The sequence below is a fragment of the Amblyraja radiata genome, chromosome 30 (genome assembly GCF_010909765.2).
Source record: "Amblyraja radiata isolate CabotCenter1 chromosome 30, sAmbRad1.1.pri, whole genome shotgun sequence".
NCBI classification, from domain to species: Eukaryota; Metazoa; Chordata; class Chondrichthyes; order Rajiformes; family Rajidae; genus Amblyraja; species Amblyraja radiata.
The window spans coordinates 2,843,917-2,859,843 of record NC_045985.1 but is presented as its reverse complement, the minus strand read 5'-3'; the positions used below and the strand labels follow the sequence as shown (position 1 = coordinate 2,859,843).

At 47.6% G+C, this 15,927-nt stretch overlaps 2 protein-coding genes across 2 annotated transcripts; one reads left to right on the top strand and one right to left on the bottom strand.

Moving 5' to 3' along the window:
• Positions 1 to 685: 685 nt before the first annotated feature.
• LOC116989903 (E3 ubiquitin-protein ligase TRIM39-like) lies at positions 686 to 9,425 on the bottom strand. Its single transcript, XM_033047459.1, has 7 exons — positions 9,406 to 9,425; positions 9,220 to 9,315; positions 6,489 to 6,722; positions 5,808 to 5,830; positions 5,591 to 5,709; positions 3,413 to 3,851; positions 686 to 737 (listed from the first exon to the last, which is right to left on the bottom strand). Exons 3-7 carry the CDS (start codon positions 6,594 to 6,596, stop codon positions 686 to 688), a joined length of 741 nt encoding a protein of 246 aa, XP_032903350.1. The 5' UTR covers positions 6,597 to 6,722; positions 9,220 to 9,315; positions 9,406 to 9,425.
• A 2,634-nt stretch (positions 9,426 to 12,059) lies between these two features.
• Positions 12,060 to 13,766, top strand: LOC116989805 (butyrophilin subfamily 3 member A1-like). Its single transcript, XM_033047389.1, has 3 exons — positions 12,060 to 12,122; positions 12,248 to 12,274; positions 13,169 to 13,766. Exons 2-3 carry the CDS (start codon positions 12,250 to 12,252, stop codon positions 13,726 to 13,728), a joined length of 585 nt encoding a protein of 194 aa, XP_032903280.1. The 5' UTR covers positions 12,060 to 12,122; positions 12,248 to 12,249; the 3' UTR covers positions 13,729 to 13,766.
• Positions 13,767 to 15,927: the final 2,161 nt, after the last annotated feature.

Sequence of the window (15,927 nt, the reverse complement as noted above, 5' to 3'; positions counted from 1 at the left end):
GAAGGGACAGGTGTTGCATTTCTTGCGGTTGCAACGGAAAGTGCCCGGGGAGGGGATGGTGCGGGAGGGAAGGGAAGAATTGACGAGGGAGTTGCGGAGGGAGCGGTCTTTGCGGAAGGCAGACATGGGGGGAGATGGGAAGATGTGGCGAGTGGTGGGGTCACGTTGGAGGTGGCGGAAATGGCGGAGGATTATGTGTTGTATTTGCCGGCTGGTGGGGTGAAAGGTGAGGACCAGAGGGACTCTGCCCTTGTTGCGTGTGCGGGGATGGGGAGAGAGAGCAGTGTTGCGGGGTATGGATGAGACCCTGGTGTGAGCCTCATCTATGGTGGCGGAGGGGAATCCCCGTTCCCTGAAGAACGAGGACATTTCCGATGCCCTAGTATGAAATGTCTCATCCTGGGAACAGATGCGGCGTAGGCGGAGGAATTGGGAGTAGGGGATGGAGTCCTTACAGGGGGCAGGGTGGGAAGACGTGTAGTCCAGATAGCCATGTGAGTCAGTGGGTTTATAATGTATGTCGGTCAGGAGTCTGTCCCCTGCGATGGAGATGGTGAGGTCAAGGAATGGTAGGGAAGTGTCGGAAATCGTCCAGGTGTATTGGAGTGCCGGATGGAAGTTGGTGGTGAAGTGGATGAAGTCAGTCAGTTGTGTGTGGGTGCAGGAGGTGGCACCAAAGCAGTCGTCAATGTAGCGGAGGTAGAGGTCGGTGGTAGAGGTCTAGTGTAAACGACAACCTAGAAGGAAAGCAAACGAGAACTGATCAATGCAGGTAGACAAAAATGCTGGAGAAACTCAGTGGGTAAGGCAGCATCAATGGAGCGAAGGAGTAAAGGTTTCAGCCCGAAACGTTGCCTATTTCCTTCGCTCCACAGATGGTGCCTCACCCGCTGAGTTTCTCCAGCATTTTTGTCTAACTTCGATTTTTCAGCATCTGCAGTTCCTTCTTAAACAACTGATCAATGCAGACCTGGATGCTTTACGGGACCATTATCTCCCAATGGGGAATGCTTCTATTCAGGAGAAGTGGGACACGGTTGAAACCGAAATAAGGCAGATAATGGAGAGACATTTTCCAAAAAAACAGCAGCCAAAACAAATACCCTCCCCTGGTTCACCAGACATCACCACACTCAGATGTACGAAACAGGGCATACAAACTATGAAGCAAAGACGACACAAGACAGAGAAGATTGGGATTCCTTTGTGAATTGCCGGAAGGAATTAATGAAAGCTCTGAATAAAGCTGAACAAGACTTTGTGTCAATCAACCTTACCACAGCAATGAAAGAAAACGTCAAGCAATTGTGGTCTTATATGAAACGTTTGGGTAACGGAGAGAAGGGAGTTGCAGACCTCATGGTGAACAACACAGTTGTAAGTGACGGGAAAGGGAAGGCCGAAGCACTTCATGCTCAATTCACCAGTGTATTTACGAGGGAAAACACATCATACATTCCATCGATGGGAACCAGTAACATACAGGATATCCCTGAACTAGTGATCCATGAAGCAGGAGTACTAACACAACTACAGAACCTAATGCCAAACAAAGCAGCGGGCCCAGATCAGTTGGTTTCTAAAGACGTTCGCATCAAAAATAGCTCCCATACTCACTGATTTATTCCAGTCCTCAATAGATTGTGGGACACTACCACAACAGTGGAAGGAAGCAAACATCTGTGCAATATTTAAGGGCAATAAGGCTGCGCCTGAGAATTACAGACCAGTTTCACTGACCAGTGTTACATGTAAGATCATGGAACACATCATACACTCTCACATCATGGACCATTTAAAAAAGAATGGGATATTGGTGGACTCACAACATGGCTTCAGAGCAAAACGTTCAATGCAAACACAACTTATTGTCACTATTGATGGCATCACAAGAGCATTAGATAAGGGGAAATCTATACATTTGGCAATCCTGGACTTTTCGAAAGAGTTCGATAAAGTTCCTCATGAAAAGCTCCCAGCAAAACTGGATTACTATGGCATCAGAAATAGCCCACATAACAGGATTAGGGACTTTCTCACAAACCGGACACAGAGGGGGGCCTGTGAAGGAAACATTTCTTTAGAAGAACAAGTACTGTCAGGTGTACAGTAAGGCACGGTCCGCGGGCCACTGTTGTTCCTGATGTACATTAATGATCTACCTGAACATATACATTGTAAAACAAGACTCTTCACAGATGATTGTCTTGTATATACACCTGTCACTGATGTAGAGGATATCAACTCCTTACAAGAAGACCTTAAGTCTTTGGAATTATGGCAACACACATGGAAGATGAGCTTCAATCCAACCAAATGCTCAATTATGGTCATTTCAGACAGGAAGAAACCACCTACTTGAGACTACATCTTCAGTCGACAAATACTTCATTGTACAAGTTCACAACCGTACCTTGGAGTTCATCTTGATAACAAGCTTTCGTGGAGGGAACACATGGACAACACGGCCACTAAAGCCAACCGGACACTAGGATTCCTTAGACGAAACCTCTGGTTCTGCCCAAAGGAAGTAAAAACCACAGCATATACAACATTGGTTAGACCCTTACTGGAATATGCTTCATGCACCTGGGACCCACACAAAACTGGTCATATAAACAAACTAGAAGGGGTACAGAGGAAAGCAGCACGCTCTTGCATCGGGAACTACAGTAGAGGCAGCAGTGACACCCAGGTGCTGGCCGACCTGGAGTGGGAAACGCTGGAAACAAGAAGGGCAAGGAACAGACTAGCCATGTTGTGCAAGGGGGGGAGGAGAGGGGCTGAGCGTCCTGGATTGGGGAGGGGGGGGGGAGGAGGAAGGGGGGAGGAGAGGGGCTGAGCGTCCTGGATTGGGGAGGGGGGGAGGAGGAGGAGGGGGGGGAGGAGGAAGGGGGGAGGAGGAGGAGGGAGGAGAGGAGGAGGAGGAGGGGAGGGGGGAGGGGGGGGGGGGGGGGAGAGGGAGAGGCCGTGGGTACCCGGCGCGGCTGCTGCTGAACCCGCGGGAAGGGAGATTGTTTCAATCTTTATATTTTCACAAAAGGAATTTCTGTTCAGTTGCCGGACGCGGTTAACGCGTTAAAATGAACGGATCGACAGACAGACAGACAGCTCTGATTTCAGTTGCTGTTTATTTCACTCTTCCCACATTTACATTCCCCCTGGTTTTATTTCCGCGCTCACTGGGGTTTGTTTCAAGACGCGGAATTTGGGGATTAAATGGGAGCCGTTCGTTCAGCGCCGACCTGTTGTCTACCGGGTTTCTGCCCCACAGCCCCTGAGCCCCGCTCCTGACGCCGGTCCCGGGACCCGACCCTTTTACACACCCGGAGCGGAACCGGAGCAGATTCTCAGCCACTGGTTTTCATCGCAAGGCCAGAAGAAAGGATAAAGTTTCTCCGTGAATTTATTCCCAGTGAAGGTGTGGAGATGGGACTTGGTGTCCGCGTCGTAAAATGAAACTGCCCCGGCCTCGTAACTCAGATAAACTCCCACCCTCTCGGGGATGGGACGGGCGGGGAGAGGGGATCGAGGGTCGGTATCTGCATTAAACACGTCACCCCACCGCCCGATGCTCCAGACTCCAGTCTCCGGGGTCATGTCGTCATCTCCCTTCCTCTCCACAGACTCTGCGGCGACTCCCAGACACCAGTACCGACTCCCCGCCACCTCCACCTCCCAGTAATGTCTCCCCGATGTGAATCCCTCCGATCCCAGCACACACTCCCAGTATGTAAACCTCTTCCCGGTGTCAGGGAGACTCCTCACGGTCCGGGTCCATCTCACCCTCTTCCGATCCTCAGACACCTCGAGCTGCGCATGCGCTGTTTCCACATCCAGGATGACGGAGACTGGGGGGAGAAGCAGAGAATCAGAGAGACCCCGGGGGTCGGGGGGAGACTCGGGCACAGGCGGGCGGACAACTGAAACCTTGCCCGGGGATTAATCCACAACAACATCGGGTGGATAACAGACATCTGTCCCAAGGTTTCTGAACTGGGCAGGAGAGGGGGATTTCCACTGGTTATTGGGAACGGGAGGGGGCGGTGTGTGCGGACGGGGAAAACGAATGCAGAAAGTGAGGATGAACGAGAGATTGCGAGTGGGGATGGAGAAATATGGCGGGTATTCAAATATCTTGCCAGTAGACGACGAGGGCGGGACAGATTGGAAGATGAGGAGACGGAAGCGAGTGGTGATTAGAGGCGGTTAAAGATGATGTGGTGATATGGGGCGGAGTTGCCGTGGTCACACTGAATAGGAGTGGAATGGAATCATTACATCTAAGAGGCATTAGCAAACGACGTGTGGAATAATACGGTTCTAATGTGGGCAAATGTGATTTGTGCGGCTGGGAAAAAAGGTGGACAAGCATGTGATGGGCCGAAGGGCCTGACTGTATAATGTACAACCATGGCTCTCTGGCTCCAAGAGCACTGAATGACTGATTATCCACAGCCACCAGTGCAGGGGAAACAACCTCCCTGCATCCAGCCCATGGAGCCCTGTAAGGACTTTGTGTTTCACTGAGATCTCCTCTAATACACCTGAACTCTCGAGTACACAGGCCTAGTCTACGCAATTTCACCCAGCACAGCAAACTCATTCACCCAGGAACAAGTGTTTAAGAAGGAACTGCAGATGCTGAAAATCGAAGGTAGACAAAAATGCTGGAGAAACTCAGCGGGTGAGGCAGCATCTATGGAGCGAAGGAATAGGCAACGTTTCGGGTTGAGACCCTTCTTCATCCTCACTGGCTGAGTTTCTCCAGCATTTTAGTCTCCCACCCAGGAACAAGGATTTGTTCAAGTGCAAACAAACTTCGCTCTGTCTCTGTGGTGCTTCCCCCAGAGTCCATTAAAAACATAGAAAATAGGTGCAGGAATAGGCCATTCGGCCTTTCGAGCCTGCACTGCCATTCAATATGATCATGGCTGATCATCCAACTCTTTATCCTGTACCTGCCTTCTCTCCATACTCCCTGATCCCTTTAGCCACAAGGGCCACATCGAACTCCCTCTTAAATATAGCCAATGAACTGGCCTCAACTACCTTCTGTGGCATAGAATTCCAGAGATTCACCACTCTCTGTGTGAAAAATGTTTTCCTCATCTCGGTCCTAAAAGATTCCCCCATTATCCTTAAACTGTGACCCCTTGTTCTGGACTTCCCCAACATCGGGAACAATCTTCCTGCATCTAGCCTGTCCAACCCCTTAAGAATTTTATGTTTCTATAAGATCCCGCCTCAATCTTCTAAATTATAGCGAGTTAGTCTTTAACATTAATCACATATAATAATAATAATAATAATAATAAATTTTATTTATGGGCGCCTTTCAAGAGTCTCAAGGACATCTTACAAAAATTGAGCATGTAGAGGAAAAACATGTAAGGGGAATGCAATAAATAGTAGAGACATGACTAGTACACAAAGTAAAGCCAGAATTCAATACAAAACACAGTATGAGGCAATTAATGCACAGATGAAAAGGGACAGGGACGGGGACGTGGAGCTAAGGATAGGCAGAGGTGAAGAGTATTGCAGAAAGATGTCTTAAAAAGAACAATGGAAAATATATTAGTTTTACCTCGGTTGATGATATCAGATGTTTCTCTCAATGCCATGTTGTAGAAAAAGGTGCGATCAAACTTTTCAATGGGCAACGCGCCATCTACCACCAACATTGTTTTGGTTTCATCACTAACCCTGCAAATATTTAACAGCTGGTTAGTAACTGAGCATGAGCTGTTTTTTTGAGCTGTACTATAAAAACAAACATTGTTTCAGTCAAAAACATGTCCTACCTGCTCTTGCGACCAGCTTCCTCCTGAAATAAATAAAACACAAATCTCAATAGACTGAGATGGATCGTCATGATCCCGACGGCGGGCATTTCACCAAATTGCTACAGAAAAACCCTCTGATAATTCCCATTTCCCAACTCTTTGCCGCTGTCAAACAGACAGAAAGTGGATATTGTCGTAGAGACATCAAAAACGGGGTAAGCATTAGGAATGTCGATGAAAATAACTGCGAGTATGCAACTTATGAGTAAGACCGGGCAGGTCGTGGGGTGTTATCTGGAGAAGATGTCAGAGATTATAGGATGGAATATTTTAGGATCAGCGGCGGATTTGAATGGGTGGGGGTTGGAAATATTATCACTACCTGTGGGGAGAAGAAAATTAAAACCTGAAATGTATGATGGCCTTTAATAAATTCCACAAATGCTGCAGGAAAGAGAACGTGGAACTCAGCAGACAGCCTGTAGACAATATTGCAGATAAATTTAAGTTGAAGTGGGACAAATACATGAGGATTCCTGGAATTTGGGGAATTGTTGTTGGATATGTGAGTAGATGGAACAGATGGAACTTTGACACCGTTCTGAATTACTGGTAAATTATGCATTTATTTCCGAAATTTAACCCACCACTTTGTGACTGTGCACGTTCACTTCTCCAAACTGTAGTGTAACCCCTCACCTTCAGAAACATCACGCCTTCCTTGTGGTCTATCTGTTCCTGTAACTTTGAGAGTTCCTCCTGAATTGAATTTAAATTCTCTTGAATTTCTTGAAGATTTTTCTCCATTGTTTTTACAATCTTCGCCGTTTCTTCCCGGATATCTCCGAGTAAGCGCTGCTCTTTCTCAGTGAGAATCTGGTGCAGTTCAGCAAACTGGGATGTGACATGTGACTGGAGGTTGTGTGACTTTTCCTGTCAGATGAAAGATGAGAATCAATATATTATGTCACTCTGCTGTGTTTCCTCATGACATGGAAGGTGACATTTGGCTAATCAATGTCGAGTTCTGGAGTGTAGAAATATGCCATTCGGCCCAACATGTCCATTCTGGGCTCTGTACGTATCTACATTAATTCAATTTACTTGTATATAATCCACTCCTTTCATCACCGTGGCAATTCAAGGGCTCGTCTTCATATTTCTGAAATATTTGGTGAATGTAACGTACACTCACATCATTCCCATTTCCCCGGTACAATTCTCTGCAACCTATTCCATTTCATGTGTCCATTAACCCTCAGTGGACAGAACAAGGTCCCCAGAACTAGCAGACAGCAGCACCACTTAGAATGACAGACTTCATAGAGTCATACAGCAAGGGGTGTTAGATACCCACCAAGATGCCCCATCTGCGCTATTTCCACTTGTCCGCATTTGGCCCAGATAGTTCTAAAACTTTTCTCTCCACGACTTTATTTGAATATCTTTTAAATGTTGTTACGGTTTCTGACTCAACTACCTCATCTGGCAGCTCGTTCCATGAACTACCAAAGTTGTCCTTCATGTTCGTTGTAAATCTTTTCCCTCATCTAAAACCTATACACTCACATTCTCGACCCCCCTACTAAGGGTAAGAGACTGACCATCCAACATATCATTCCGTTTCATGATATTATACACCTGCCACAGACCATTCTTCAGACTGCTGCGCTCCAGGGAGTAAAGTCCTTGGCTGCTCAACCTCTCCCAAGTGTTCTGATCCTCGACCACTGAGCTCAATAGTGTAGTGTTGTTACAAAACCCTACCATCAGTGGCGCAGTAGATCTGCCCACTGCCTGGGCGTGCGATTCCGGAGGCTGTTGGGGGGGAGGGGGGGGGGGGGGGGGGGGGGGTGGGGGGGGGGGGGGCGAGATGATAATCCATTTTTTTTTGGTTATCGGAGAGGAATTTGCTTGGTCTTCAAGCTGATGAAGAAATATCGATCTACAATCCCGCTCCCTTTATTTAAAAAAAGGTTGCTTGGCGAATGCATCATTGGATTGAAATTAATGTGACTTCGCCTTCAACACCTTCAACATCACGGATCGCAAGTGCGGTACAAAACAAAAGGTATGTCGTCTATTTCCCATCTTAACTTGCTTTTTGGTGTGGTTTCATTGTAATCAGATGATGCGAAATATCTGATTTTCATTTAGGCCCCGATGCAATATTGGCCGTGCCTTGCCTGCCAATCATGGCTTAAATCACAGCAGCGACCACATGCCAATCGGAGCTTAAATCACGGCAGCGACCACATGCCAATCGGTCACAATCCAGAAACTGCTACTCTCAAGATAATCAAATTCATTATTTTTTTTCACAATCATGTCATAAGAGTCATGTCTAAATCATCTATATTTAGTGTTATAATCTATCCATGATCAATATGTTCATACTAAATAACTGAAAACTTCCACAGTAAAGTTTTAGTGAGATATTTAGTATGAAAATATTGATCGTGGATAGACAATAACACTAAATATAGAAAATGTAGATGTTCTTATGACACAATTGAGCAAAAAATAATGATTTTGATTATCTTGAGAGTGGATGTTTCTGGATTTGGAACAAATGTCTGTGCAAAACGTCTGCTGCAGTGTTATATCCAACATAGGAAAATTTATGGGAATTAAAGATTCAATTCCTTCCGTTTGGCATAGAATTTCATGACAAAGTGAGATTTAAAAATCATGTTATATTGTGAATTCTTGTGTGAATGGGATCAGTTTGTTATTTGGATACTTTGGCTATTTAAACAATTATTTATAGATAGATGTTTAGATCTAGTAATTGAATTTAGATGAATGTAATTGATTTGATGATACTGATGAATATGAATTATTGGGGGGGGGGGGGGGGATTGACTATTTGTTTTAATGTTACAATAATATTAAAGTTCTGAGCTTGAGAATATCACATTTCTGAATTTTCAAGGCAGTCTGGGTGTTTATTACTATTTCCGTCACAACGGTTAATTTTGTATTTAGCTACTTAATTAGGTAATTAACTAATTATATACTTTAATATCAGGCCATCCAAGTAAGATGTATCATTTGTTTCAGAATACTTCAATCTATAATAACTGAAAATTTCATTCAGTTATCTTAATTTTTAAGAAAGTTATGGGCTTTTATGTTAACTGACTGTCCTCGATCACAGCTTTTGTGTTAAGTCAATGGAAAAGCAATAGGGTACAAGATACTAATTTCCGAGTATGAAAATGACCATAACCTTTTTTAATACTGAAGCTATGAAAGTGAATTAGGTGTCAAATGAAAGTTCTTTTTATGCTTTATCTGATGGTATAAAATTAAAGGCTTGATTTTTTAAATCTCAAAATGTTGTAACATTCCTATGTAGTAGTGCCAAATTATTGCACACATCACAGGGATGAAATCCACACAAGAACATTACATCGGCAATACAAACCTGAACTCCAGAAATGCTCCGTTTCTGTTGCTGCTCCTTTTCCTGGATGTCTGATTCCTTTTCTGTGAGAGATTCGAAAATAGATTTCACCTGAACCTGGGGTTGGGATTCAGATCAGAGATTAAAAATGTCAGAAAATGAACACGACATGACACAATGATGTGATCAGAATCGGTTTGCTTTTACCTTGTAGATTTCAACAGCTTCATCTATCGGCATGAAGCTGTGAGACTTGTGTTCCCGCCCAGCTGCACAAACGAAACAGATCAGCTTCTTGTCCGTTTCACAAAACAGCTTCAGTTCTTCCTGATGTTTCTCGCACTGAAGTTTACTTTCCTTCTCTGTCTGATTCAGGCTCAGTTTTCGAGCTTTCTCAGACAGTCTAACCAAGGCCCGATTCACCCTGAGGGTGCGGTCTGTAAATTCCTCTCTACATTCCGGGCAGGAGTTTCTCTGCTCTCTGTCCCAACTCTGTGTGATACAGGAGCGGCAGAAGTTGTGCCCACACTCCAGTGACACCGGATCGGTGAAGAAATCCAGACAGATGGGACAAACTGCCTCCTCGGTTAAGCTCTCGAACCTGTCTTTCGCTGCCATGTTAAGTCCGCCCCTCTTTGTTGAGTCCTCCACTTCCTGGTTCAAAGTGTTTTCCACTGCGCGCGCTGCCGTCTCGGGGATTGAATGTTATTTGGCTGCAAGTGTTGAGTGTTCAGTGTCCTGGCCGCTCCCAACTAATCACACATGAGGGAGGAGTCAGTTAGACATTAAACTGCATCTGCCATGTGTCTGTCCACTCCCCCAACCTGTCCAAGTCACCCTTCATCCTCGTAGCATCCTCCTCACAGTTCACACTGCCACCCAGCTTTGTGCCATCTCCTCTCTTTCTCACCTCCTATCCCTCTCTCTCTCTCCCCTTCCCCCACTGACACATCTCCTCCACCCCTGACTCATCCGCTCCACCCCGTCCCCTCTCCCCGCTTCTCCCGCCCCTCTCCTCGTCCCCTCTCCCCGCTTCTCCCGTCCCCTCTCCCCGCTTCTCCCGCCCCTCTCCCCGTCCCCTCTCCCCGCTCCTCCCGACCCCTCTCCCCGCTTCTCCCGCCCCTACTCCCCGTCCCCTCTCCCCGCCCCTCTCCCCTCTCACTTTCCATGGGCTTCGGCTTCCCGTCTTCCTTCCTCCCTTACACTTCCCACTCCCCACCCACCCCTCGCCTGCACCGACGCTTCCCTCTCTCTGCCCCAGCCCAGCGGGCCGCTTGATTCGGTGAGGTTTCCCCACAAGCCTGGAGCCGGCGCCCGTAGTGTAGACGTGACCGGGACACGGTGAAGGATGCGGCCCTCTGACTGCAAGGCAGCGGGACAGCTGCGGCTGCTGACAGGGACAGACAGATAGGCCGCTCGGCCCGCGCGTTGCTGCTGTCCGCTGAGTCGGGAATGGACAATTGTCAGTAAAATGAGGAATTCAGCGGGTCGGGCAGCATCTGTGGAGGGAATGGACAGGCGACCCTTCAGACTGATGGGGGAGTGAGAGAAAGCTGGAACAGAGAGGTGTGTGTGTGTGTGGGGTGGAGGGTGTGTGTGGGTGGGGGGGGGGGGGTGAAGCATGTCAAGTGATTGGGGGAAGAAGGAACTGCAGATGCTGGTTTAAATCGAAGATAGACACAAAAAGCTGGAGTAACTCAGCGGGACAGGCAGCATCTGTGGAGAGAGGGAAGGATCTCGACCGCTGAGTTACTCCAGCAATTTGTGTCGATCTTAAGTGATGGGTGGATACAGGTGAGGGGGTGATCAGTGGGTGGAATAAGTGACATTGACTAGAGGTGAAAATGAGACAAAATGATGTCAGATGAGGAGAGAAGAGGAGGAGTGAAATGTAAAGCCGGAGGGAGGGAGAGATGGGTGGGGGGATGGGGCGTGATGGGGTGGGGGGGGGGGGTGTCTAACAGGGAAATGTGGGTCTTGGAGATGGGTGGTGAGCGGGTTGCAGAGGGGAAAGGAGCAGGGTGACTGGGGAGGGGTGGGAGATGATGACAGAAATGTGTGCTCAAATTTCCAGTCATCTCCCCACCCCACCCCTCCCTCACTTTCCCCTTTCCCTCCCCCGACAAAATCTGTGTGGGCATCTGATCTTCTAGAGGTGTATTGATCTTATAGAGGTGTATAAAAGCATGAGAGGAATAGATCAGATAGACGCACAGAGTCTCTTGCCCAGAGGACGGGGAATCGAGGACCAGAGGACATAGATTCAAAGTGAAGGGGAAAAGATTCAATGGGAATCTGAGGGATCTACAGGAGGCGCTGTCTCATAAAGGCAGCCGGCATCATCAGAGACCCACACCGCCCTGGCCACGCTCTCATCTCGCTGCTAACATCGGGAAGAAGGTACAGGAGCCTGAAAACTGCATCGACCATACATCCATCAGGCGATTAGACTCTCCGAACTACAAATACACTCCAAACTATACAAACTTGGGGGAATTATGTTTTGACTTTACACAACCATTTTCTATTTCCCCGAGATGTGATCAATTTTCGGATCACATTCTCCGAGCTCTGCGGCCTACCGTCGCTGGAACTGGAAGCCTCTTCGGGCCGTCGTGAGCCCCACCGCGGGGCGCGGACTTAACATCGGAGCGGATCCCTTGCCTGGGATCGCTCCCACTGCGGACTTACCATCAAGGGCTGACCCGCTGAGTTACTCCAGCACTCTGCGAAACGTCACCTATCCACGTTCTCCACAGATGCTGCCTGACCCGCTGAGTTACTCCAGCACTCTGTGAAACGTCACCTATCCATTTTCTCCACAGATGCTGCCTGACTCGCTGAGTTACTCCATCTTTTTGTGACAATCCTCTATTAATTAGTCTCTTGTGTTTCAGGAAGGATTCGGATTCTCCCCACAGCTGGTAAGTTTCAGGATTCGTGCTGTTAGACCTCATGGTCAAAGACACGGCATACCTGCCTACAGGTGTTTACAGATTGTAATCACATTGAATTCATTAACATGAACCCTTCTTCCTTGCACTTTCAGGCATGGACAGAATCAGAAACGCGGCTGGTAAGATCTTCTGCTCACCGAGTTTCTGCCCAACTGATTTGGTGACTTTTATAGAGTCAGACAGCACAGAAACAGGCCCTTCGGACCAACTTACCCATGCTGACCCACATGTCCATTCTACGCTAGTCCCACCTGCCCACACTGATCCACATGTCCCACATCCACTAAGCACTACCTGCCCACACTGACCCACATGTCAACAGACAATAGGTGCAGGAGTAGGCCATTCAGCCCTTCAAACCAGCACCGCCATTCAATGTGATCACGGCTGATCATCCACAATTAGTACCCCGTTGCTGCCTTTTCCCCATATCCCATGACTCCACTATCTTTAAGAGCCCTATCTAGCTCTCTGTTGAAAGTATCCAGAGATCCGGACTCCACCACCCTCTGAGGCAGAGAATTACACAGACTCGCCACTCTCTGGGTGAAAAAGTGTTTCCTAGTCTCCGTTTTAAATGGCTTACTCCTTATTCTTAAACTGTGGCCCCTGGTTCTGGACTCCCCCAACATCGGGAATATGTTTCCTGCCTCTCGCATGTCCAAACCCTGAATAATCTTGTATGTTTCAATAAGATACCCTCTCATCCTTCTAAACTCCAGAGTATACAAGCCCAGCCGCTCCATTCTATCAGCATATGACAGTCCCACCATCCCGGGAATTAACCTGGTGAACCTACGCTGCACTCCCTCTACACTAGTCCCACCTGCCCATATGCCCCACATACACTAAGTAGTACCTGCCCGTGTTTGGCCCAGATCCATCTAAACTTGTCCTAATCATGTACCTGTCTAATGACTTGGAAATGTTGTGATAGTCCCAGCCTCCTCCTGCACCTTCTGTCTCTGTTTCTATGTCCTTAACCTGAACGCCACCTCTGTTGACTCTTTCAGTTGCTGTGACCCTGGACCCCAACACTGCCCACCCGATGCTCCAGGTATCACCTGACCTGGTCACGGTGCGCTGTGTTAAGGGGCGGGCGATCACTTCTGTAGACGGAGGGGTTTCGGAGCCCGTCCTCTCAGTGATGGGGAAGCCACCTCTCAGAGATGAGGAAGGGATCACCTCTGGCCGGTGCTACTGGGTGGTGGAGGTGGGCAGCAACTCTGAATGGGACCTGGGAGTTGCCTCCAACGATGCGGAGAAGAGGGCCAGGACCACACTGAGACCCGAGGGAGGGGTCTGGTCCATCGGGTGCCACCAGAAGGTGTTCAGGGTCAACGACGCCAATTCCAAGCGGATCTCCATCCACCCAGCCACCCAGGAGAAGATCCAGATGATCGGCGTATATGTTGACTACGGCGAGGGCAAGGTCCTGTTCTGTGATGACAGCACTGGCTCTCACCTCCACTCCTTCAGCGATTGTACGTTCAAGGGGGAGCTCCTCCCCTTCTTCAACGTATCTGCTTCAGGGAACGCACTGACGATTTGTCCAGTTGTCCATGTTGCATGAGTCCGCATTCATTGTCCAGTTGCCCATGTTGCATGAGTCCGAGTTCCCCTGGCATCGAGTGTCCTCTTACAAGTTAATATCACCAGCAACTTGTCCCAGATCAGCCACATCGAAGCAACGACCAAGAAAGCAAACCAACGCCTCTACTTCCTGAAGAAGGGTTTTGACCCGAAACGTTGCCTATTTCCTTCGCTCCATAGATGCTGCCTCGCTCGCTGAGTTTCTCCAGCATGAGAAGGCTTAGGAGGTTCAGCATGTCCCCAACAACTCTCCCCAACTTCTACGCATGCCCCGTGGAAAGCATTTTATCCGGGATTCATCACAGCACGGTTTTGGGAACAGCTCTGTCCACGATCGCAAGAAATTGCTGAGTTGTGGAGGCAGCCCAGACCATCACGCACACGAACCAACCTCCCTTCCATCGACTCCATCTACACCTCACGCTGCCTCGGCAAGGCCAGCAGCAACATCAAGGACCAGTCTCACCCCCGGTCACTCCCTCTTCTCCCCTCTCCCATCAGGCAAGAGGTACAGAAGTGTGAAAACGCACACCTCCAGATTCAGGGACAGTTTCTTCCCGGCTGTTATCAGGCAACTGAACCGTCCTCTCACCAACTAGAGAGCGGTCCTGACCTCCCATCTACTTCTTTAGAGACCTGGGTCCATCTTTAATTGCACTTAACTAGACTTATATCTTGCACTAAAAAATGTTATTCCTTTTATCCTGTATCTGTACACTGTGGACGGCTTGATTGTAATCTGTGTTGTTTACTTCAGCTTAGTTTAGAGATACAGCGTGGAAACAGGCCCTTCGGCCCACCGGGTCCGCGCCGACCAGCGATCCCCGCACACTAACACTATCCCACACACACTAGGGACAATTTTTACATTTACCAAGCCCATTAGCCATATAACAAATACAGCGCGGAAACAGGCCATTCGGCCCTTCTAGTCCGTGCCGAACACTTATTCTCCCCTAGTCCCATCTACCTGCACTCAGACCATAACCCTCCATTCCTTTCCCATCCATATACCTATCCAATTTATTTTTAAATTATAAAATCGAACCTGCCTCCACCACTTCCACTGGAAGCTCATTCCACACAGCTACCACTCTCCGAGTAAAGAAGTTCCCCCTCATGTTACCCCTAAACTTCTGACTCTTAATTCTCACATCATGTCCTCTTGTTTGAAGCTTCCCTACTCTCAATGGAAAAAACTTATCCACGTCAACTCTGTCTATCCCTCTCATCATTTTAAAGACCTCTAGCAAGTCCCCCTTTATCCTTCTGCGCTCCAAGGAATAAAGACCTAACTTGTTCAACCTTTCTCTGTAACTTAGTTGCTGAAACCCAGGCAACATTCTAGTAAATCTCCTCTGTACTCTCTTTATTTTGTTGACATCCTTCCTATAATTTGGCAACCAAAATTGGACACCATACTCCACAAATGGCCTCACTAATGCCTTGTACTATTTTAACATTCCATCCCAACTTCTATACTCAATGCTCAGATTTATAAAAGCCAGCACACCAAAAGCTTTCTTTACCACCCTATCTACATGAGATTCCATCTTCAGGGAACTATGCAAAGTTATTCCTCGATCCCTCTGTTCAACTGCATTCCTCAATTCGCTACCATTTACCTTGTACGTCCTATTTAGATTTGTCCTGCCAAGATGTAGCACCTCACACTTATCAGCATTAAACTCCATCTGCCATCTTTCAGCCCACTCTTCCAAATTGCCTAAATCTCTCTGTAGACTTTGGAAATCTACTTCATTATCCACAACACCACCTATCTTAGTATCATCTGCATACTTACTAATCGATCATTGATGGATATGACAAACAACAGTGGACCCAACACAGATCCCTGTGGCACCCCACTAGTCACCGGCCTCCAACCTGACAAACAGTTATCCACCATTACTCTCTGGCGTCTCCCATTCAGCCACTGTTGAATCCATCTTGCTACTCCACCATTAATACCCAACAATTGAACCTTCTTAACCAACCTTCCATGTGGAACCTTGTCAAAGGGCTTACTGAAGTCTATATAGACAACATCCACCGCATTACCCTCATCAATTTCCCGAGTAACCTCTTAAAAAAATATAAGAAAATTAGTCAAACATGACCTTCCAGGCACAAATCCATGTTGACTGTTCCTAATTAACCCACTCCAAAGACGTGCAGG